The sequence below is a fragment of the Xiphias gladius genome, chromosome 2, assembly GCF_016859285.1.
Source record: "Xiphias gladius isolate SHS-SW01 ecotype Sanya breed wild chromosome 2, ASM1685928v1, whole genome shotgun sequence".
NCBI classification, from domain to species: domain Eukaryota; kingdom Metazoa; phylum Chordata; class Actinopteri; order Istiophoriformes; family Xiphiidae; genus Xiphias; species Xiphias gladius.
The window spans coordinates 8,494,326-8,518,932 of record NC_053401.1 but is presented as its reverse complement, the minus strand read 5'-3'; the positions used below and the strand labels follow the sequence as shown (position 1 = coordinate 8,518,932).

The 24,607-nt window shown below is 40.9% G+C and overlaps 1 protein-coding gene across 4 annotated transcripts in view; it reads right to left on the bottom strand.

Moving 5' to 3' along the window:
- Positions 1-24,607, bottom strand: part of tmtc2a (transmembrane O-mannosyltransferase targeting cadherins 2a) — a 56,169-nt gene that overhangs the window by 1,601 nt on the left and 29,961 nt on the right. For 3 of the 4 annotated variants that reach the window (XM_040151618.1, XM_040151624.1, XM_040151631.1), the window contains exons 3-11: positions 14,469-15,303; positions 12,941-13,055; positions 12,043-12,128; positions 10,976-11,160; positions 10,536-10,614; positions 9,238-9,359; positions 6,333-6,414; positions 4,062-4,176; positions 2,158-2,221 (exon numbers count right to left, since the gene is read on the bottom strand). In XM_040151618.1, the coding sequence (XP_040007552.1) occupies positions 2,158-2,221; positions 4,062-4,176; positions 6,333-6,414; positions 9,238-9,359; positions 10,536-10,614; positions 10,976-11,160; positions 12,043-12,128; positions 12,941-13,055; positions 14,469-15,303 (1,683 nt within the window). Of the gene's footprint in view, positions 1-2,157; positions 2,222-4,061; positions 4,177-6,332; positions 6,415-9,237; positions 9,360-10,535; positions 10,615-10,975; positions 11,161-12,042; positions 12,129-12,940; positions 13,056-14,468; positions 15,304-19,324; positions 19,435-24,607 lie in introns of those variants that run through there. The other variant, XM_040151640.1, reaches the window with a different exon arrangement.

Sequence of the window (24,607 nt, the reverse complement as noted above, 5' to 3'; positions counted from 1 at the left end):
CAGATGTAAGCTCTTGACCTTCAGCAAGTTGGATATACAGTACTTTTATGTATTATTTAGTGTTTTTATGATAATACCTGTCTCTGATCTTCTGCTTTTGAGATGCACTCTGCCCTATGAGCCACAGTGGATCATTATTAAGTTATGATAAAAATATAATAAAAATATTGATAGTAATTACAATCAGCAATTTTTCTTCAAAAGCCATTCAATGTATTTACCTCTCTATATCTGGTTTTCGTGGTTGTTGGCGGAGTCAAACCGAATGTAATCCAGCATAATTTTGTTTATTGTTCTCCCTCTTATCGCTGTGTCCGAGCTGTACTAAGTTACTGTTCATGCAAACGGAACATCCCACTGCTGCCGCTTCATATTCACAGCGTTCAACTGGTGAAACACTGTTTTATCGAGAATGACTCTACAAAACCAATCTCGTTTAAAGCACTTTTACCTGCCGACCCGTTCTAACTATTGCAGGGAATGATGGCGCTCTTAGATGAGGAGCTATTTCTGACTGACTTCTCTATCGAGACAAAAGGAGTTTGTTGACTGCTCTCTAAACTGACACACCAGTTGCTCTTCTGTTGTTTTGCTGTTGTATGAAACCAGGACTAATATTTTAAGGATCACAACTTTAAACTAAAACAAAAAATGTTATTCAAATGTGGGCTCATCATATCATCCCTTTTCATTTTCAGGGACCAAAGAGCGCTTACTGTGGCCTAACTACTCGTTTTCCACAGTCAGTACACATTGCCTATTCCGCTCAGGCTACAGCATTATATGTGAGATGAACCTCTATGCGAGTGCCGTAAACAAAGCATTTCAGTCTGAGAGAGTAAAATGTAAAACTCCTTCGCACCTTTCTCCGGAGGCACACGAGTATTGCCTTTCTTAGCACGTAGAGCGAACGCTGAATCTTTCATGACCTGAAAGCTACTGGATTAAGATGATATTTGAGAGACTGACATTCACTAAGCAGACGTGTGCAGGGAAAATGTCAAAGACGAGAGGCGCTTCAGTTGTGACAAATGACAAGAGCCTTCAGAGTGTCTGAATGTGCATATGAAGCTTTCCAGACTGTGAATTCTAATGACTGGCGTTGAGGTAGCTTATTTTTTTAAGAATAAAATATAAACTCAGAGCTTTCCAAATTAAAATGGACAACCAGCATCCTTCCCTTCTATGGTTTTACTCAGCTTTTAAGGCTTAAACAGGATATAAACAGACAGGCAGACCTTATCTAAAAAGGGCCAGATGCTATAAAGCAGTGATCCTAACCAGCTTTTATCCCCAGGGGGTACTTCTGCAGTTGCGAGGGGGTACGTGGGAAAATTGTAGAGTAGCTCCACTAATTTGAAAAAAAGTAGAAATAAACACCAGAGCACTATGTCCATTGAGAGTGTGTTAAAAGTGACGGATAAATGATTGAAATAGTCATCTAAAAAGTATTAAACAGCTGAAGTTAGCTAAAAGGTTGGAATAAAGCTGAAAGTCACGGGTAAGTCGGGGGTACGTCAGACAAATCAGGGTGTGGCAATATAACACTAGCTACCCCAGTGAGGGGCATGAAGATGAAAGTCTAATTCTCTCTCGACTGACTGAACTGGCAACATAAGTCACAGAGCAGACTAACATGACAAATGACTACAGGAAGCTCCTTCTCAGTCTTGTCTAAAAACACGACTCTAAATTACTACCCCCAAAACGCTCCACGCACCCTTTTCCTTTCAAGTGACTGATTCATATAAAGCAGAAACGGGACATAATGGCCCCCCAACTTCCCCAACTGCATGTGCTGACATGATACGGCGTAACGCTCTGTCTGTTTAACTACACTGTGGTGATCAAGCATGCACTCTGAAGCCGACTGTGTGAATTCTAGATCAGATGACAGTAACCACTGAACCCGCTTCTCTTTGGGATTTTCGTGTTTGCACAAGCACATCGAGGCACCAGGTCGCAGCCATGAATTACACGGAACAGTTTCCATTCTATATCCAGCCGTATCGCTGTTTTGCCAGGAACAACAGCACTATAACATAATGTCAGAATGAAGGGTAATACACAGTATGTTGTAAATTGAATTTACGGCGCAGGCGTGTGTGTGCATTTCCACGATAAGTGCTAACAGGCTCACCCAGCCCAGGTACTTACATCTGGTCTGAGGCTGGCTGCCCGCTCATACTGCTTCTCTGCTGCCTCATTTAGACGGGCCTGCCTGAAGACAAGGAAGGACGGAGGGAAGGGAAGGGAAGGAGAGAAAAAAAAATGTACAATTAGTAACTCAATTTAAATGGATAATACTGCACTAATAAAAATTACTGATAATTGTATTCATTCATTTTGTCCCTTACAACTAATTATGTGAATTACTGTAATTAGAATGATCCATTCATTGACTGTGTGAATTGGTGATGTTACTTTTCATTTTCATGGAATAGTCTGATTCATTGCATGTTACAACTTGGTTAACGTTGCCAAAGTTACACACCGTACATTGTATTAATTTAAAGCCTCTTTCCTCTGCGTGCACAGTGCACTACGCTTTATCCCAGTTGATAAATTTCTCTCCCACCATTGTGTCTTGTATGCAAAGGTGGGACGGCTGCAGTGTGAATTATTTATCTGTGAGGCTCTGCCAGAAAAAAAAAAACACTGCATAACTACCTCTGCTCTCTGATTACACCTAAATACAGTAACTATTTAACTATACTGTACCTTCAAACAGACCTTTGAAAAACTTAAAATGCTACATAAAATCTCTTCTCCTCTTTTATAACATTACACTCAACTATTTTGAATGCCACGTTTTTCTTAAATGGGAAATCAGTCTATATTATGTATGCAAATTGTGTGTTGTGAATTTCTCTGTCTTTGTCTATGCTTATGCTGCAAGATTCAAAATGTGCCAGAGGAAGCCTAGAAGGCATATAGATGTTCAAATTATGTACAATTACACTTTGCACACCATGACGCACAGATAGCGACAGATTATTTTCTGTAAATCATGTATTATTTTTATTGCATATTTATTGACTGGCTAATGACTGGCTCAAAAGTATTTCTTCGTCATTCTGAAAAGGAAAATAAACTTGGCTTACTCCTAAACATGTAAAAAAAAAAAAAAAGAAAAAGAAGTTTTATTGGTAAATCACTTAACCCATCACCATCATTCTATTTCCATGACTTCTATGGAAGGCCTGGTACATTATCATCCTATTTATGGTCAGTCAATGTACAAATTTGCACATAAAACAAGCCAAGATTTCTAGCTCACTTTTATTAGCATTGTGGCAGCTTTACCTTTGAATCCAGCTACTGACAGGTGTGGGTCACATTTATTAAACCGTAATCCTAATCTGTCTGGATTCATGTCACAGTGAGACTCAGATGTAATTAGCCAGTCAGACCAGAGTACAGAAGAATGATTTGTCATTTAGATTTACTCTTACGTTTCCAAAAGCAAACCTCAGCCAAACCCTGAGACTTTTAACTTTTTTACAAATCCTCTGCGGTGCTGCTTTTATGGAGGATGCTAGAGAGCAGTAACGACTTTTCCAGATATGTAGAGCAAAAAGGTATTAAGGCATTTAACTCCGATATTCCCTTCAGTCGCTGGGAGCCGAGGACATTCCAGTCTCTTTTGACACCTTTTAAGACTTATAAGCTGTCCGTGCACGTGCTTGCCAAACTTTATGGGGGAATTCTCTAATGGCTTCTCTACAAGCCCTGGAGTGAAACATCACCATGATGGACTGAAACTGTACTGCTGTTTATACATGTAATACATAATAACTTTTATGGCAGCTATTTCCATAGAGATGACATTTACTATTCCATAACCCTGGTATAATTTATATTTCAAAGACTGTTATTTAATGGAAGTGGTACAGAATAAACCCACAAATGGTGAAGCAGCACAGCAGCAAACTCTGGATTTCAAGAACCTCAACATTTCTTGAAATAAACATTCACTCAATTTTCGGTACTGTATGCTTTTCCAACTGGGGAAACTCAATTTGTAAGCGTTGTTGTTGCGTGTCAGCAGCTTAGCCAACCTTAGCATGTGAGCAGCACTGAAGACCACATCAAACTCTGAGCTGTCCAGCTCCGCAGCTCTGTCTGCCATCTCGGCAGCCTCGCCAAGACGAGACTGCTCCAGCAGAAACTGACCTGGAAAGAGGGGAAGACAGAAGAAGTGTGCTGATTACCAGGGTGTAAGTAGAGGTTCTGTTTGCTATTATTTATTTATTTATTTATTTTTTGTCAGCAATGCTAGTTACGTGGCTTTAGGGATGGCAATGCCGGTCTGTTGGTCTATTGGTTGTCCACCACTTTGGTCAAGACTGAAATATCTCAACGTTAGCATTAGCAATATATTAGCATCAGCATGCTAATACACTGAGCTAAAAGGGTATACATTATGCATGCTAAAAATCAGCATGTTAGCATTGTCATTGTGAGTATATTAGCAGGCTGACAATAGCATATACTTCCAAGAATGTACAGTACATCCTCATAGAACTGCTAGCATGGCCATCCTTGCAAATAGATGAATTTTGGTTGTTTGCTAAGAAAATTATTCATAAAAATATATTCTTATTAGTTTTAGACTTTATTATTCTGTTATTGCAAAATGATAGAAGGGATATTGAGGGGACAAAGACTGGGAATCAAGCAATGGCAGGCAAAGATGGGGACTGATGGGGCAACAAAGGAGGATGAATGGAAGTGGTGTAAGAGATGAGTGCCAAATGAAATGCAACAAGGCGGCAGAGAAATTGAGGGAGAAGTAAGACAGCGAAAGAGCGAAGGACTGTTGTTTTGCTCGGAAGCGACTGAGAACATAGATGAGACGGAGGTATTTCATGCATTTTCCTGTGGGAGTCTGGCCACCTGGTGCAGCACCCACAATCGCCTGCTTCAGCAGCTATAAATTAACAGCCGAGCCCGACCACAGATGTTCCTGAATGTAGGAAGAGGAGAATTTGGGGAGGCTCCACTGAGGTGTGCGTCCATTGGCTTTTCATATACTGAAAGCTTTTGTCAGAGTGCAGCTTCCAAAAAACAAGCCAAAGCAGACTATTTAGAACTGGCTCGTAGCAGGGACAGTTTGCATTAAAATGTGTTACTGTGAACAATGGCAGGAAAGGGGCGCTTGCCTTAGCTATCACCCTCTGAGTCCTCACTTCCTTGCACTCTCTCATATGTGCGTCTTTGCGTGTGGATCCGCTGTCTTATAATGTGGAGAGATATCATCACTCCATACACACTCACAACTGGAGCTCATCCAGTGAACATGGAATAGCTAAAGTAGCCAGATTTGCGATAAAAGGAGCGGACCGGACCAAATAAACATCACCTATTACAAGACACTACAAGATAAGACTGAAAAAAGAAAATAGCTAGATGGACAGAGTAAGGGAAATACTGTAAGAAGGGGGAAACAGCTTGGTCCAAAAACAGCAACGCACCCCTCGCCAGGGACCAAACTAAACCCAAATCCCAAGATATCCAACGCAGAGAAAAAGCGCCGGGAGGAATGGAGGGAGATAAGGCAGAGGAGAAAGGGATAACGCACAATGGTGCTTTCAGCGAGACAGCGCAGATTTCATTTCCTATGAATATCCTGGAGATAGCGACATGGAGCGACAAGAAGCCCGTTCCTCCACACTTATGAAATGCAGGACTAACAAAAGAGCACAGGAGGATCGTGGTATCATGTTTAACTCCGTGATATGAAGAGTAAGCAGTGTACTCTGATCCTGTCTCCTGACTCAGATAAACATAGCTTACATGCGTTTGTAAGCGCGTGTGCTCCATCTGCAAAGCCTCAGACAGCTCCAACACTCCTAACGCTGATACCAACGGTAAATTAAATAACAGGACATTACCACAGTTATTTTTCGAAATCGTGATAAAACAGTAAGGGATTTGACGCTTCCAAATGATTAGCACTTTTTGATTCTTTCCAATATTCTTATCAGGTTACGTAAGCAACGCGCTTGGGTCCAGGGTGGTTTACAGCAGGAATTGGAAGAGGACCTGGTATATTTAATGACTCTGGGTGACAGAGGATAAGAGAGTAAAGACCCCTGCCCAGCAGCTGAACAGCAGAGGTTTGGATCATAAGCAGTCGTGCATGTTTCAGTTGCTGGTTCTTTTTCCCATTGGCTTCAAATGATATTTGCATTGTTCTGTCAACCACAAGAGACATTTTCGAGGATAGAGGCATCCATATTTTTATTATTTGAATGTCAATTTTCAACAGGCTTTGTTAAAAAGGGCTTACAATAACTTTAAGGAAATCTTTTTATATCTCTCCTTACCATAGTGCATGTAGCAGTTTCCTTTTGTCGGGTCTAGTTGAATAGCTCTTAGAAAGTACTTCTCTGCTTCCGTCTTCTGCCCCTAAAGGAAAAAGGGACGGCAATCATTGTTTACACTTGATATTTCACTTTAAATTTTGTTTTGTGAGAACATTTCTGGGGATGGCAGAAGGCACTTTTCGACCCAAACGTTTTTCTTGACCAGTCACTGCATACGCAATATAAATATACTAGACCTGCAAGCAGGTATATACCAGGGTCAACGCACCCGAGGCAACTCAGAACTATCGGTGCTGGGATGACAAGGAGGAAAAAGCCATCACTGAATAAGACTAAACAGGTGGCGTGAGACACATCTGTTGTCCATTTGCAGTGGATACTCCCAAGACCTTCACCAAACTTGGACCACAAGGGCTGTGGAGTCTGAATATGCACCAGAACTATTCTCAATAAATAATTTTGCATCTAATTTCCAAGTATTGAAGTGTTAGGTATCGTTCTCTGTAAATCATTTAAAACCTAAAAGCCGAAAATAAAAATGTATATATTAAGTTCTTTTTCCAATTGGCCGATTTGTTATTATCTGTACAAAAAAAAACTCCCTAGCCAACCATAATGTGTTTATGAAATAATATATCTGAATTTGAATGAATGGATAACATAATAACGAATCAGAAAAATTGTGTAAAATGAATTTTTTATTTTTCCACTCACTGTGTACACTATAGAAATATATACAACCTATACTGTATAGCTGAATGCTGTAAAGTTGGGCATCTTGTGACACAAATGTGTTCACAAGAACTCCCCATGTGTTTTACTGTACCTGCTATGAATTGTGCACTGACATGCATCAGCTGAGGCACGGTAACCCTGCTGTTAAGTTTCAGCAGGAAACTGATGCTCATAAAGTGCACAGTACCCCTCCTCCCATGCCATAACCTTTAAAAACCTCAGTTTCTCCACCTCTTTTATTTCATGTGCCAGCACTGATTGATGCCATATTACCATATTGTACTTGCCATGCAACAGGAAACCAGGGGACTGGGCATAATAGGTTTGTTTGATTACCTTTTTCCCATGCCCGCAATCACTCCAAATGAGTAAGCGAATATCGGGCCTAGATGGCTTATTTCACATTTTCTTTGGCACTTTTTTCTTTACATTCAATTAAACCTTTTCCCCAGCCATCCATCAGAGCTGAAAGTAGAGTCGTTCAGTCCAGTTGGTGCACGTCATCATTTAATAGATTCACGAAAGGTTTCAGGTCAATGTTGAAAAAAACGAGGACAATTTTGTGATTTCCCTTTTACCGTATGGAGTCCTCTGTTTTAGCATTACTGAGTGGTCTACCATGGTGAGAGGCAGTGGTCAGCATTAGTCTGAATGTATCTAGATGCAAAGCTGAGGTTAAATGCATAAATCAGCTTAGTGCTGACTGACCAAACAGCACTACAGCACATGTTGGGGTGAACCACAGTACAAGACTTCAGTTTGACCTTTCCTCCCCATGTCTGTATTGTCAGTTGACTCTGGCAAGTCGGCCAAAAATGTAGCTGATGGAGTGATTCAATAAGCAAGCAGCGTAATTGCATTATAGGCCTGTCCACTGGCCCAATGTCCAGGGTCCATCCAATCTCCTGTTCCCTAGGCCGTGTAGTAATGGAGGGGGCCTCTCTTCAGAGTCAGGGCCCTGCATGGATCTGGAGCCCCGAGCCTGAGGGAGCACAGCAGATGTCCAGCCACACAGGGTGACTCTAATCTGAACCTGTGCTTTAGGTGTGTTTGTGTGAATGTGCTATGTATATCTTCAAATCTTTCAACAAAGAGAGGAAATGATCAGAACTAAAGTTTAAAGCCCGTGAGGGTTGCAGCTGCAAGTGTGTATGTGTGTGTCAGAGCACGGCGCAGCAGGTTGGTTGTGTCTTCATTCAATACCCGAGGCTGTGGAAGGAAAAAGGTCAAACATCTCTAGAGAGGTTGCAGAGGGCACACAGTTCAGCTCCCACATCTAAACTTGACTCAGCTGTGAACACATCTGTTGTCACATAAATGTGTTTTTGTTTTTATGGAACGGGAGAGGTGGTGGGAGGACAGGAAGTGTGAGTTTTTCAGCAGAAATAAATTTAAAAAAAAATTAGAAGGGCAAGGTAACATTTAGGAGAAGTTGGGCAAACGTCTGTGCCCTCGATGTCTTCTACAGCTCATAAATATTTATATATATACTGACACACATAGTGAGGAATAGAAAAAAAAAACACAGATAATCTGGAACCCATCCAATCATCTACACCAGACAAACTCCCCATGTCTGTGACATTCAGGCATCAGACATGAAATTTATGAAGCTCTTCTTTAAGCTCTTTGGCATTAGCCCTGGATCGGGGTCAATCCAAGGTCACCCCAAAAGGTGTTTCATGCAACATTTTCTATCTTAATTTCTTCTTCTACACTGAGTGAACCTGGTTTCATCCAACCAGTGCTGCTGGAGGTCAAGCACCTAATGCATGAATGCAACACAATTCCTGCTTGACGTCTGATCGGGGGAGAGGCGTTCGTTTAGCATGCACCTCTCAGAGTCAGAAGCTCCCACCTCATAACAATTATCGCCGTTCTTAAGACCCTGCAGAGGAATCGATACGCTGGGTTCGCCTTGCTGCAGTGTCCCATAAGTCACTCAATATGCATTATTCATCACTCCACTCTGCCACTTCAGGTCCAATTTAATTACACTCTGCCAGGTAGTTAACCACTGCAATGGTTACCAAGACAATGCTTTGTCTTGTCTCATGGTTCTTCCTCTCTTTGTGTGTGTGTGTGTGTGTGTGTGTGTGTGTGTGTGTGTGTGTGTGTGTGTGTGTGTGTGTGTGTGTGTGTGTGTGTGTGTGTGTGTAACTGGACTTACAATGATGGACAGGAGTTTGCCATAAGTGAGGTGGGCAGGGATATGGTCAGGCTTGGCCCTCAGGGACTCCCTGTACCAGTGGCCGGCTTCCTCCAGCCTGTTCAGCCTCATGTAGGCCTCTCCTGAAACGGATCACAGATCAGGAGTTTTTTAGGATAATAATCATTGTTAACTAGAATCCAAATTAGCCTTATTTCTTTTTCTTCTATTTGATTCTTTCTTCATTCATTATCATCTAATACTAATTACTCACATAACTAATTTTTTGTCGGTTTTTGTGTCCTCTGGCTATGAGGGCCATTTTTAAATAATTAATAAAAAATGATTCACTCACACAAGTTTTGGCAATGCGGTTGATTCATGTTAACATATATGATTTTTACTATTTAAATTCCGTGGTGCATGGATAAAAAGTTAATATTAACAGTGTGTTGTCCAACAGGTGCAGGACAGATAAACTTCCTTGAACTCTGCTTCTTTACCATAGGGCCGGCATTCCACACTTGCTGAATAAACCCCGATGTAGATCGATCTGAAAACAAAGCTTTCTCTGAAAGAACAATTGTTGTGTTTGAGACTCTGCGAGATTTTGTTTGATCCAACGACACGCTGTTGGCCCCCTGGGTAAAACGATATGAGTTTCCACGAAGTATCCCCTGGACATCACACTAACACAAACACTACCCTCCCACAAACCCTCCCTCCATCTGAAAAAACACACTTCCTATTCTCATCCCAGCTTCTCTTCCCAGCTTGTCCAAGGAATCCATGCAGACCTTTTCCCTGCAACCTCAGCTATGTCGTCAGGATGAGCCTCCAATAATGTAATTAGTGTTGCAATAACAGAGAGAAGGATGTGATTTATTACATGGATTAACTCCTCAAGAGGACACAGAGTCTGTCCATACATTTATGAGCTACAGTGTTGAAGTCCAACAGGTAGGTCAAGTCCTCTGAAAGTTTTTGCAGTGAGTTAATGTCAATTTATTTAATTCAATTTAAAGCTCACATAAGATGGAAAGACCAACATCATGGAAACAAAAGTAAGATTCATCACTGAAGCGCAAGCCAAACTTGACCCAGGACTACACTGTTTTTACTCACATTATAAACAATCACGATGTTGTTTATCACGGCTGATGCAACTGTAATTATAAGCACCATGTGGTTATGTTACCTCATCAAAACACTAATTAACATTTCAAAGCAGGCATCAACAAAGCAGTGAAATTTTGCAATCGCAGTTGATGCATTTCAAACAAAGATTAAGGGGGAAACAGGCTCCAACAGTAACTTACCCATCATGTTGAAAAGGCTGTGTGGAGCAAACTGTCTGGGCATTTTCTGCACTGCTTCCTTATAAACAGACAGGGCCTCCTGTAGCGGGGTCAGAAAATGAACTTATCAGGTCCAGTTTTTGTCTCGCGTCAGCATAATGCAGGCCTTGTAATTGATTTGGGTTAGGGTTTTGTGCAAAACAGGTCTTACTATCTACACGGCTTCCTTTTCAGTCCTAAATGGCTGAGCTAGTAGTCCTACATTAAGGATACGTGATTAAATCATAAGCGGTCGTACAATCAAAGCCACTGTGAAAAGCAAGTATTCTGGCCCTAGTCTGATTATTTACAATTAAAAAGGTGAGATGCCGGGGACACAAAGCATTTGACAAAGTAAACACTTTCATTTCAGCTCCTCAAATATTCCTCAAGTCCTTCTACCACAAACTACAAAAACTAACCTCCTGCTGGCCCTGTTCGTGGAGCAGTTTTCCCAGGTTGTACAGGCAGCTGGTGACGGAGCTCTTGTGGGCGTGGGGGTCCTTCAAGTTCTCATCAGGGATGTCGGCACAAGTAAGGAAGGTGCGTTTGGCCTCTTCCAGGTTGCCCTGGTTCATCAGGATGATTCCTGTGTTCAAGTAAGCCGCTGTGAGAAAGAAGGGAGACAGAGGGGTGTTAAAGCGTAATGGATACAAAAATTCAAAACACAGATTAGAACCTGCTGTCAAACGCACATTCACCTACAGGTCTTTTAATTGAAACACTAACACCAGACAACAACTAAATCTAGCTTTCTGAGGCTGTTGAACGCTTACATGTTTATTTATTGACTGAATTATGGTCAGTTGATTAACACAAAAATGCTGATTCACACACACACCTCCAACTTTTCAATATATGTTTCGATATGTATCAGTATACCAGTAATAAACATGGTCCAAAAAATGTTGGATTGAGTATTTAAGAGTGGAAAAATTGTGGAGGATCTTTAAAAAAAGTTGGAGGAGATGGAGATGCAATAAGCAGCTGTCAAAGGAACATAAAATTATTATGAGAAAAGTGAGTAAATGGAAATAAATTAGGCCAAAAAGAGATTAAGCTAGGGAAGAACTGAAGAGAAGTTATCATGTTGAAAAAAGCAGAGTAGAAACCTGTCCTCTCTCATAAAATTGTCCTTGGTACGCTAAATGACGGACCCTCATCACACATGCGAGCACTCGAGTGTGAGATTGAATCTCGTCGTTTCCCCGTCAAGCTGAAATGGCCTGAATATGACCCTCCAAATGGCCGTGTGGCGAAAGAACGTGTAATTCAGCATTAAAACTGGAGCGCGATGGTGATCCAAAAACGGTTTCCTTGGCTCACATCCCATTAATCCAAACAACAACCCCAGCCAAGCTTGAGTAACGTGCGAGAACATCTAATCGCTGATGACTCTTCCCCTGCTCATGACCACTTCAGTCATCATGCTTCAGCTACAAAATGTAACTGAAGCACGACTCTCTCTTTTTTTTTTGAGTTTACTTACATGCCAGTGTTGGCCGACTCCCAATGGCCAGTTTGTAATAACGCAGGGCTTCAGCAGAACGCTCATTCTCCTGCAGCAGCAAACCTCTGATACACAAAAAATGCAAAAGGTGTGAGACATTTTACAACACCACCAACTGCATAAACAGAGGATTTGTCTTAAATCTGTGAAGGTAAAGTAAGCTTTGACCAAAATTACAGCACATCAAAGTGATGAGTGGACTTTGGGTGAAAGCTAAGAAATAAAAACACAGCAGCTTGTGTATCCCTTATCAAAAATACCAGTGCATTACCCAAATATACCCAACCATCCATCATGTTCAAATGTCACCTCCGTTTTAAAGAATACAATAACATCATCACTCAGTTCTCCCCTCTCTCTCTGTGTTGCTCTGCCAGCTTCCTGATGCCCGTAACTTGGGAGGGAGCGGAAAAGTGGGGAGCAAAACAGTGTTAGCATAAAAGCAAGGGACATGGGTCAGCTATGAGGTTTTGGCATTTTTGACACATTGTGTTGCAGGATTGTAAGTGGCTTTGTGTTCTCCCACAGGCCCTGCAAACCATGACTAATTAAATCAGTAGCGGAAGGTAGAAAGAGCCACCAGGGACAAAGAAAGGTATTTCCTCTTTGTCCCAGTCTTGCATCATGCCTCTCTGTTTCTCACTTGCTCCTATTTCCTCCTGTATTATATCTATTTTTGTTTTTCCTTCTTTAAATCCTCCCTGTCTGTCACTCTCTCTTTCTTTATGCCTTTCCCCCTCTCCCTTCTTTCTTTCTGCCTCTCTTGTTCTGCCACTGCAATCTCAAGCTACAAATGGGAGGAATCAGAACTTGTTTGTTTTTAAGACTGTGTTTAAGGGAAAAAGGAGGAGGGGGAAAGGTCATCTTAAACACTTACAGGTTATACAGCATGTCAGCCATGTTCCCTCGGTAGTGCAGAGCGTTTCTGTACGCCTTCTCCGCCTCTGGCATCTTGCCCTGGTTCTTCAGCACGTTCCCCAAGTTTCCCCAGGCTAAAGGAGACGTGTATAGTCAAAAGTTACACGTTCAGTGGAAAAACAATGTGTAAATGCTGTTATTGCTGTTAATTAGCCAAAAAAAAGAAACAAATGTAACCAGTTATGTAAATCACAAATCCTTGTGATACTTGGTTACACTGCTTATTTTCACTGATATTTAAATAGAGAAGTAATAAACAGTAAATAACAGTAATAAATAACATTATAAGTATTTCAAGGTCAGTCTTGCATGAATGAAAAGATTATCATATTGCTGTTTTCTCTGTTGTTTTAGCTGTATTGCAGTTCTCCAAGCAGAGATCGTATTGTTATCTTTTAAGTTATTTTCTTGCAGACTTTTCGTTTTCACATTTTTCAGGATCATAAACAAGCTTGTCTCCGTGAGTTTCAGAAGAAATCTAATTTAAGGATTGTATAACAAGTAGCGCTGGGTATTATTTTAAATTTTCAAAGTAGTTTTTTGCAAACTTTTTTCCTATCTAACAAAACAAGCCAAACCTTTCAAGTGCATCAATGGTTTAATTTTGTCAGTGGTGCAAGAACTTTGCCTTAAGTGAAAACAGTCTTAAAGGGGCTCTGTGGAGTGGTCTTGTAAACAAAAAAGTTATAATACATTTGCTGGAGTGTAAACATATGTGGTGCCTTCCTTGTTTCCTTCCACATTAAACATTCGCCAAGCAGATTTTTAAAAATCTTAAAAAATCTTGCATTGTTTACTTCCATCTTTAGCAGCTAGCACTGTTTTTCCCAGGCTATGTTGGCGCATTGCCATGCTTTTTTTGTGCATTAACCCCACCAACTGTCAATCAGCGAAATAATGTGAAACCATCGTAGGGAATATCTGTCGTGTTGTGCATCCTCACAAAACTGGCAACCAGTCATGAGAACATTGCTCCATGGCTCTACTAGTGGTCAGCAACTCCACAGGGTACCTTTAAGCTAGGAAATTAAAAGGTCATTTATGTGAATGCAGTCACTGTGGCCACAAGTGACACGGGATAATGGTGTATGCTGTAGTAGTACAAGTAAAGACTAGGCTTTGAGTCAGCACATTGACATAGTAATATCAGTTGTACAGCAATATCTAAAACTTTACTAACACTAGCTAATATTAGCCACTATGAGCTAGCTACTGGTCATACCAGACCAAGAAAGGCTGTAGTGGCAAAACCCCTGTATGTAATTGACTTGAGCAAGGGTCAGTTTTAATGTGTATAGATTCAATTTTCCATCTTTAAGAATACGAATATGTTTTTTAAATGACATAGTCTTGTTTTAAATCAATATATAAGTAAACAAGAATCGGACAAAGAATTCCCTTCCAGCTTTCAATGGTACACAGAGTTTACTCGAAAAGTATTGAGGTTTAATACCCAGCTACACTGGTAACTGGTGCCCTTCTCTTACCTTTAGCAGGATTTACACTGATCCCAGACTTGTAGAGATTCTCCTCATTGCTCCAGTCCCTGTTTCTTTGAACAGTTCTGAGTCCATTCAGCAGCACTAGTCCCATACAGAGACACAACAGTAAGGCTTTGCAGCCTCTTGTCCTCAGTCTGACATATAAGGTTCTTGCTCCCGCAGCAACCAGTAAACAAAAGCCTATACTGGGAATGTATAGTACCCTCTCTGCAATTACAAAACCCACATAAAAGAATAGGTTGGTGGCTGGGATGAAAGGCAATGACAGAATGCTTAATGAAAATAGTACTAGGTTTTCTGTAGGGGGCAGGGATGTCCGTGGAAGGCAGTGGTGAAGTCCAGCTGACCCGTTCAAGGTAGAATTTGGTGGCCCCTTGTCTGTGTTATGGTTTGTGTCAGGAGCATGGTAACCATTCCCGTTAGTGATTGATTTCCCATTAGAGACATGGGCTTTCCCATTGGTCTCTTTAGCTTTGGAGGTGGGACCATGAAGGCCAAACAAAGCAAGAAGGACTAATCCAGCATAGAAGGCAACAGTGTGAAGATTCCTCCAGTCAGCCAAGGATCTCACCAAGGGCACAGCGTCCATGGACCAATCGAAACTGAGCTTGTCGGGGCAAAGCATGAGCCAGGCGTTGGCGGCGGGCAGGTGCAGGAATGTTAGTGTTCGAGTGAGGAAATGTGGAGAGTCAGCTGCAGGGTTGTCAGAGTTGGAAAAGTTGGGAGGCTTATTGCCCATCCAGTAGAGACGAGCTGACAGCAGAATCACTCCCCAGGAAGCCAGCATACCGAGACTCAGCAAAACACTGACGTTCTTTTTCTGAAAGTGAGGAGAAAAAAAGGAAAGGAAAACACCTAAATCAACATTTTGGTCAAAGCCACAGCATTTTGTCGGTGCTCCAGAGCACCTGAAGTTCTTTTCATTTAGAGAGGTATTTTTAATTTCTGTCAGGTTTTTCAAGATCTGGATCAGAGCAACTCTGGTCCTGAAAATGTATTTTAACTCTATGTAGACAGCAAGACATTAAAACACACATTCCTTTCTTTGTGATAATGTAGATCACTATTAGCTTTTGGGGTCTGATTTATAAATCCACCTTTGCAAAAGAAAAAAATAAATAAAGAACTCCCTGATTTATCATTTCACTGCTACAGTATATGGAATATATAAAGCAATCTCTGGAATGTTTTTGATAGCTGCCTGGGGCTTAAACCGTAGTCATGTACAGTTATATAGTTCTACGTAACACTGGCATACTTCAAAATGCACCACAGCCAGAAACAACACAACACTGTTTTCATGAAAATAGTAAAATATGACATATTCAAACTGGTGAAAACCACATTAGGATTTAGACAGCTGTATGGATGTCACTTTTAGTCAGCAACAATATGACTGTTAATATCAAAAAATATTCATTTTGAATGGAATATGTCATATTGAGAGTGATGAAAGATGCATTATTTTGGATTTCACTTTTGTTTTTCCAGTAAATTAGAGGTCAAGAACATTTTACTAAGGATAACAAGGGAAAGTCCAAAATCAGAGATAATCACAGAGCAAAATCTGTGTTTTTCCATATGGATGTGAGGATTATTTCTGTAATTTTCCATATATTAATAATCCTAACTCCCCCCACTTCTGACCTAGTTGGGGTCAACTTTGAAGTAAATTTGAAGCATGAGAGGCTTTCCTCCTAAGTCTTTCGTTGTTGCTTGTCAGGGCTGACGTGAATGTGACCGGTAATCAGCTTAGACCTCACTGTGTTGGTATGTAAATGCTGTTTACATCGCATAAGAGCATTAATTCTGTAATGATCACCATTAGGGTCTCTGTCACGCAACACCTTTAACCGAACTGTCACAAGCAAACCGGGCACTCACTGCAACTTAAACTGAATGCTCTCTTTATACACTTCCAACTTTAAATAGCATAAGCTCAAAATTATGTTAAACTCCTAATGGCTGTATTGACACATACTTGGATGGAAATAGAGAGAACATTTGGTGGTTGACTCGTGAAGAAAAAAAAAAACATCAGAGGAAAAATATATTTGATGCATAAATTAGATTTGAAGCCAGTCAGGAACTATGTGATACTCCCCAAGGCCAAAAAGTATAATTCATCTCAGTCGCTTCAAGATGGGCTGTATAGATGTCTGCAAGCCCGCAGATTCAGTTACAGGTGCTAAGTTGCGACAAGGTTGTATGATGACATCCTTGACCTGTTGACCTTTGGACACTGGCTTGTTGAATTAGACTCCTCTGTGTCAGTAGGGAGAGAAGGGGGGAAGGCGTAGCCGTAAGACCGATGACAGCGAGACATTTTTTGTTCGATTGCCTGTCTGTCAGATGCTCTGTTGTCAGGTTTCTTCAAAACCACATTTTGATATGATACTTTATGAAATCAATTAGCGACTTAAACCTGATTTAGTGGTGTGCTTTTTCTTTTTTTGTCAAGATTAAGTTAGTTAAGTAGGTTCCATTATAACTTACTTAACTGAGTTTCATTAAACACTGATTAAACTGGAATGTCACATAGGCGATGACTTCTTAACAGAAACTGCCTGGTGCGGTCCTGACCAAAAAGTGCTTACTATTCTCATTCCTCCCAGAATTTACCTTGCAAACAGGATGATGGTACCTTAAATACAACATAACCACATGAATGATGACAACAGAGATGCCGCTGGCTTCCCATTTTCTGAGCCCAATTATTCTTTCCAAGCACCCCTGTAATATGAACTCTATTTGAACCCCCCCGGGGGTGGGGGAATTAGAGCTATGTGTGTGCATGCTTGCATCCTGTTAGTGCTGTTATCATTGTGCAGGACAGGAGAAGTTTACATATTGGTGGTGTAGTAGTGGTGTTATCCCTATCGGCTTTGATATAACTGATAATCACCATCAGAGCCTCTATAACTCAAAGTGTGGATCCAGTGTAGCCCTACTTTTGCTTTTATCTCTCAAGTGAGTTTACTCGACTATAGTTATAATTTAGACTCTCTGTGTGATCTGCTTTAATGAATTGCACAATAGGCAGATAAAATCTTTTTTAAAAGCCACACTGCACAAAGAAGAAACTTCCATTTGTCTCATTAATAAACTTTTTGACTGAAATATTCCCTCTCTTACAATGCTTGAGTAGGCTCAAGTGTACACTTTCAGGAACCATAACGGAAAACACAAATTATCCATAACAAGCCCATGTTAGGAATAGAATAAGAGGTTTAGCATTGACTCGCCCGGCCTTCTGGCTCCAGTTCCGTTATTGATTTCTCCAGATCTGACTGGAAGAGCATGTTCCTGGAACAGGTTCACGGAGGAACAGCAAGTTATACAGTTTTAAGCCACTTGTCAGTAGTAAGATGGAAAAAGGCCCGTTTGAGGAGCACTCTGTGACATACCGAGGAAGTGAGCGTAGACAAAAAATTGGATATTGATTTTCAAAAACTGAATGGGGATACACAAAAGGATAAGAGCATGTCCTTTACACAAAAAGGGGGGGGTGTGCTTATTGATGGATGAGCCCATATTGCCTGTCGAGGGAGGAAACTGTCTGAGAAATCCAATTTTGCTTGGTATCAGAAGATAAGCCAATTCCAACAAGAGAGTCATTTGTGGTGTTTAGGTGAATGGGCTTCATTTTAGCCCTCGCTGCCTTGTCTTATTTCTAAATCGCTCCTTAATGGACTTCCCGATCAATCTCACGCAAACACATACCCACGCACACACACACACACACACACACACACACACAAACACACACACACACACACACACTATGGGGGGTGAGAAGGGTCACGGAGGATGAGACGCACGTACATACACTGGTGCGAATATTTAATAAAAGTCCCAAATGTGTGTATGTATGTGTGTCTGTGTGTGATTAGTACAACTCAGCCATGCAGACGCACGGTCAGGCTTCATCTAAACTCTCCAACCATTAAGAACCAAGAAAACCAGCTGTTTATCCAAATGTGGACCACATTAATAGTATGGATCTAGTATGGATCAGTATTGTTGTTTTATCTGTTTTCATCATTTATGTGGCTTTATTTCAATTTCTCTGTATGTACATACGATTTTCCATCAGGTAGTTACTATAATAATGATTGGGTGAAACCGTTTATATGATTTTATCAGACCAACACCAATGTTCTAATGTATCTCACCTTGTACACGGTCACATAGTTTAGACATCAATGTTACACAACAGCCTTTGCTATGCAATGTGTTTCAAGGATAAAATATGAGATGCCACTACAAACACAGACACACACACACACACACTTCAAACTGCAGAGTGGGGCCTGGTTCAGCTTTCCAGTGATGCATGACCATGAATTCACAAACTCAGCAGTAAATAACGGTAGTTTCCAAGCCAACCTAACACAAGCTTTTCTGAAAAGTTTGTTTTTAGAGGCAACAGGTTGGTTACCTAAACAGGCATGAAATGGAAAGACTGCTGCAAGAGTCGAAACTACTACTGTTGAAATCGGGTGTGACCTTTCCTCTCCACTCAGCAGAGTCTTCTGTGGTCTGTTTAAAATAGATCTTCAGTAATCCAGCATTACCCTCTTAACAGCTGTATCATTGCCTACTCAGCTGCAGTCTCTCATTGCTCTGAAAAAGGTCCTTTAACCTATCTACTTAGCCGCTGATTTATTGATTTTCCAAACAATTCCAGCTTACATTGTCATTCTGTGGTAAGAGGAATATTGGCAGGGCAAAAACATCCTGACTAATACACTCCTTTATATTAACTGTTACGTGCTTTTGTGTTGATTTAAAACTGTGGGAGGTACATACATTTTGAGTAAGTAACAGTGGCTTAATACCTAAATTTTAAAAATAAGCAACACCATAAAAGCTCCCAAATCTGCTCTGGCAATTAGGTCTGAAGAACAGCTAAACTTAGACAAAATACGGGACACTGCTTCGACCTTTGTGATGGTGCATGCTGTGACTCCTGGCAGGAGGAGCACAGGTGTAGCTAATCACATTAAGAGTGGCTCCGCCGGTAAGCTAGCATGCACAACACCCAGGGCAGACCTAATTTAGGTCATGAGTTACACCTGTGTTTGACAGGCTGCACAGAGAAACGCATGTTCCGCTTCGTCGTGTTCTTGTAAATAGAAAGAAAACAAAATGACAAGTTCCATTATTCTCGGTATTTTTATTTGCCTCAGGAAAACGACTTCAATTTAAAAAAAAAAAAAAAAATTCAGCCTGGTATTCTTGTATTTGTGGCCATTCAGATTAAGGGTCACGCTTAGGCAAAGTTGAAGTAGATCCCCTATGTAGCTAGTGACAATAGCTAATCCATGGAGCTACACCTTCTGCATTTACTTTCAGGTGGAGTCAAAGACGGGTGTTTGAAATGATTTAACTTTATATGGATCCTTTACTGGTTTCTATGGTATACTTTATTTTGTTGGAGTCGTGTGCCCCCAATCTCTATCATGGGCAAAGTTAGCATGACCCATAAGCTGTGTCTCAAAACAATACTACATACTAATTCCATACAGTGTGTACTGCATATTAATTGTACTTAAACATTTTATACTAACAGAAAATGACACAATACGTGCAGATTACCCTTGAAATTAACAGTCTTAAGTTTCTACCAGTCTAGCTTCCATGTGTGAGAAAGTTTCTGCTATCAACCACATATTCTTACAACTTCTGGAAAAATAGTGATGTGATGTTACATCATGCAATGTCATATCATATTACATCCAAGTTTCTCCTTGTTACCAGTGGGAAAATTAAGAATGCACAACCGAGAAACAAAAAAAAAAAAAGGGAGAGACAAGAAAAATATCTCAGTTTTCAGCTTTAGTGGTGCCTGACTTAAATTCCTGGGAAGTCGTTCCAGCTATGATTGATTGACTTTCATGAGATCTGTGTGTATCCACGGAGGATGGCTGGCATAATCCCAGCCAGCTGTCAAACATAACATCCCGTTCCCTCCAAGCCTTTGAACGCTCTTCACCATATCTCCTCCACTTTGGATCCTCATTTGGAAATTCAGTGTCAATTTCTGTTGCTTTCCCTCAACTACTTTCTAATTCTCTTTCAGTTTATTATACACTTTCTTTCTTGAATTAACCTCTCATTCCCTCCATCTCTCTTTCCACACATGAACATACAACATTAAGCTTCCACGCCTTCATCTTTTAACTGTGCTATTCATTATCAGCTTTTGTTTTATTAATCCCAGAAGTGTGTGGTTCGCCTGTTGACACTGTAGCTTGCAGAGTGTTTAAAACATGTCTGAAGAATCAAGGGGATATGGCTGATTTCATATGTGCACAGTGTAAAGCTGCTGTGGACTGACTCAAGACAGCAGGGGAACAACCTTCTGGACTCTTCTTGTTGAAGTCATGTCCAAATTAAATTGCTCATAACTCTTTCCAACATACCTGGCTGACCATGCGTGGGATTTTTTCGGCTACTTATTTGAGAAATTTTAATTGCTTATTATCCACCAATCTATTTTTAGAAAACAACTTAGTGGTGATTGACTACAGATTTCTTGTGAAGAATCTCCAAAATATAGACAAAACTAAAACATAAGTAACTTACCAACCATAAGGTTGAACTATTCTCTAAGTTAAAGTTGCATTGGGAGCCACATCAGCCTACTTTGGGGCTACTCCTTCTCATTTACATGCGAATGGGAATGCTCTTTCAACGTTTTGAACACAAATAGTTTGTACGACACACATCCAGCAGTGCTCATATTTGATGCATTACCAGTGACATGTTTAACTGTGATGAAAGGTACAATGAGGCATGCATCCAGTTGTTTTTCCAGCTTTCTAATGTGTTCTGGATAATGCTGACTTGGCGCAACTCACCCAAGCCATCAGACAGCAGAATGGCTGGCACCGAGAGCGCCGACTTTGACAGAGTGACCTAATTACCCCGTCGTTCTCGCCATGAAAGCCCTGCTGATGGCACAGAGACCTATAATGAGATGGGTCACAGGTTGAAGCCTTGCACGCCGTCCATGAGGACAGCTGATCAAAGCAGGAGTGCCATCGGTGTTTACTTGACATTTAAAGAGCTTCCTGTTTGAGTAATGTAGGGACATCTGCATCAGGGATCCTTGATGCTCTTGATGAGAAGTCATGCATCGGATTTAGCTTAGCTGACCCAATTTTTGGTTACTTGAAAGATTCCATCGATTCATTTGTGGTATTTAAGTGTTATTAAAGGTAATTATTTATGAACAGCTTCGATGCATGTTCCAAGTACAAAAATACAAAGGGCCTCATGCAAGAACCACTTGTACCAACAAATCTAATTGGCACATACAAGTGATTTAAGTCCCTGTTTACGCTTGTCTTGTATCACACAGGGTCTCACTCACTCATGTGCTACCTCCACCGTTTTTGAAATTGTCTAGCTGTCTGATCTGTCCAGGATGCATGAAGGGACTAAATGTAAAGGGGGTCTGGGAGAACTTGTTGTCAAGACGTTTATTGACATTTAGCTTCATGTCGAAGCATTCCTTCTTTATTTCTGTCGCCGTACTGTGGCACTTTTCAGGTCCACTGATAGCACCTCAGACACTGCTAAATTTGCTATGTTGTTGTCTGCTGATTTCCAACAACGGGAATAAAGGCTCTGCACTGCAGACTGAAACAGGTAGCCTTATAGTAGCATTGACTATGCAGATGATCAAATCTCACAAACACTTTTTGGTGACTCCGGCTTGGAACATGAGGAAACCTCACGGAAAAAAAGTAGGTGGTTTAAGATACGAAAAGGATTTTGCATGAGGCCTGATGTTTTGATGTGCCAGACAGAATGACGATGCGCTCCTTCTGGCTCGCCAACATATGCATGAATACAAGCTAACTAAAGAGCATCCGGCAGAAAGGAGGGCATCATTTCACAGCCCAATGGTTCTTCTACAGGATAATTGGCACAACATACATCAAGCTGTCAGCAGGTTAGAATTAACTTAATCTGACTGTTTGCAGCGCTCATTGAGACAAATAGTCCATATCACTTCAATTGCAAACTGAAACTGGTGAGGACACTATCAAAAGGACACTATCAAATCTCTCCATTGACCGTGTGCCTCTCATAAAATGCTGTCATTGTTCATTTGGCTCCAGGTTCACACACTTAAGTGACAAAAATCCAAAGGTGTGGACTATGGGGGATTATGAAGAGTGAGGAAACCTCCCCCCATCTAATCCACTCTTATTTTCCCGTGAGGAACTATATTTAATTTCATGCCTTTTATTTTGAGCTTTTCACACTGGACTTTATCTGAAAGGTATATATCACAGACATCTTTGTTTTTCAATTAAGCCAATGTTTAAAATCCCAGCTCAACATTTAAACAAATGCCTTTTAATGAACTCAGTCTTGCCTGCCAAGGTTTCAGAGTTTACTTTAGGCTTAGCAGAGAGATCTTCGACTATTCCTAACACCAACAAAAGCTATTTCCCTGGGCCCTGTCTAAAGCCTGGAGCCTCATTCATCAAGCAGTTTGTGTTTCCCAGTGACAAACTAAAAGTAGAAAGAAGAAAGACATTTTATTCTTATGATCCTGGCATATAAGATTAATTTTTCCCTCTGAGGTAGACTGAATTGCTAACACCACACCTTCCTTTGTCTCAATCTATCACTTTCTAACTCTCCCTCCGTGCTACCTTGTCTCATTTGAAACCTCATCTCGGTCTGATTAGGGAGTTAATAGGATGAGAAATGGAGTGCTGGTCAAAATGCATCTGCCCCCTCTGCTACACTGGAGCTGATTTGCATTTCTTTATTGTTTGTGGCTGCCGTGCTGCAGCAGTCAGGTAACGGGGTGTGGAGGACTTGTTATTTTTTCACACCGTTCTGGAAAGAAATAGAAACATTTTGAATAGAAAATATCACATTCTGCATCGTTCTCCCCCACAAATTTTTGCAATCTCTCCACCTGCTATCCAATTCGATAGCAACTGATCATGCCTCAGTGGTAGAGTGCGATATATATGAAGCCAAGAGGTACATTCCCAAAGTGCTCTTAGGACACAGTGGGTGAGAAAGACCAAGAACAGATAAAGGAAAGGAAGTGAGAGCATAGTTTCCCTCTGTCTCACTTATTCTCTCTCGATATCCCTCTCCCATTTGTGTTCCCATGCGTCCCGAGACGTCTGGCTCATAATCGAGGAAACGATTGCCCTCATGGCTGGCCCCGGCACATAACGAGCTCCCTGCCAAGATAACTGTGACTGGGGCAATACGGGAGGGCACTGCCAGAGTGATAAACTTGCCAGATGTGTTGGTGGTGGCGGGAGGCGCTGGGGGTTTGGCACCAGGACTTGACGGGCTGGCACATGGACTCTGGGCTATTGTGTCTGGGCAGAGAGGTGGAGGCTGCTGATGAGATACTCACTCTACTGCATAATAAATACAAAAGGAAATGTGATTTTTCACAAGGACTTCTGACAAGCATTAGGGGTGATGAAATCTTTCAGACTGTAATGCAACAGACTGGAACACATAGTGCTCAATTTCTTTCAAGTTGTGGTTTCATTTCCAAGGCTTTGACTCTACCTAGTGTGTGTATACAGAGCCAGATGAAATAATAAGAACATCTGATAACACAAAACAATCCCAATAAATACTAACTTTTGAGAAGGCTGGAATTTAGTTAATACATTTTTTTTTTTTTTTGGTTGAAAATGTGGAGCCTACAAACTTTGACTTTAAATTCCAGTAAAGATCCCCAAAGTTTCCCATGATACCAGTGTAACATTTGATAAATCCTATATTAGATCTCACTTATCTAGAAACCAAAGATCTTTATTTGCACAGCTGTGAACTGGTTCTCTACTTGATCTGGGACAAGCGGAAAGTGAGTCCCAACTTCTTCTGTACTGAACATACGTACGACATGTCAACTTTCCACGGAGTACCTCGGCAAAACCCTGAAACGTTTTAGTGAACAGATTTTTAAAAAAGGAATCAGTGTTTAATTTTGGTGTCTGTAAGTTTTAAGTGTGCTAACTGTATAACTTCTATTCGGTGATTTGTGAATTCTGGTGTCGAAAATCACGGTGTGAGGACCTGATCACTCTGAATCTGGCTTATATGACTTTGTGTTGTCT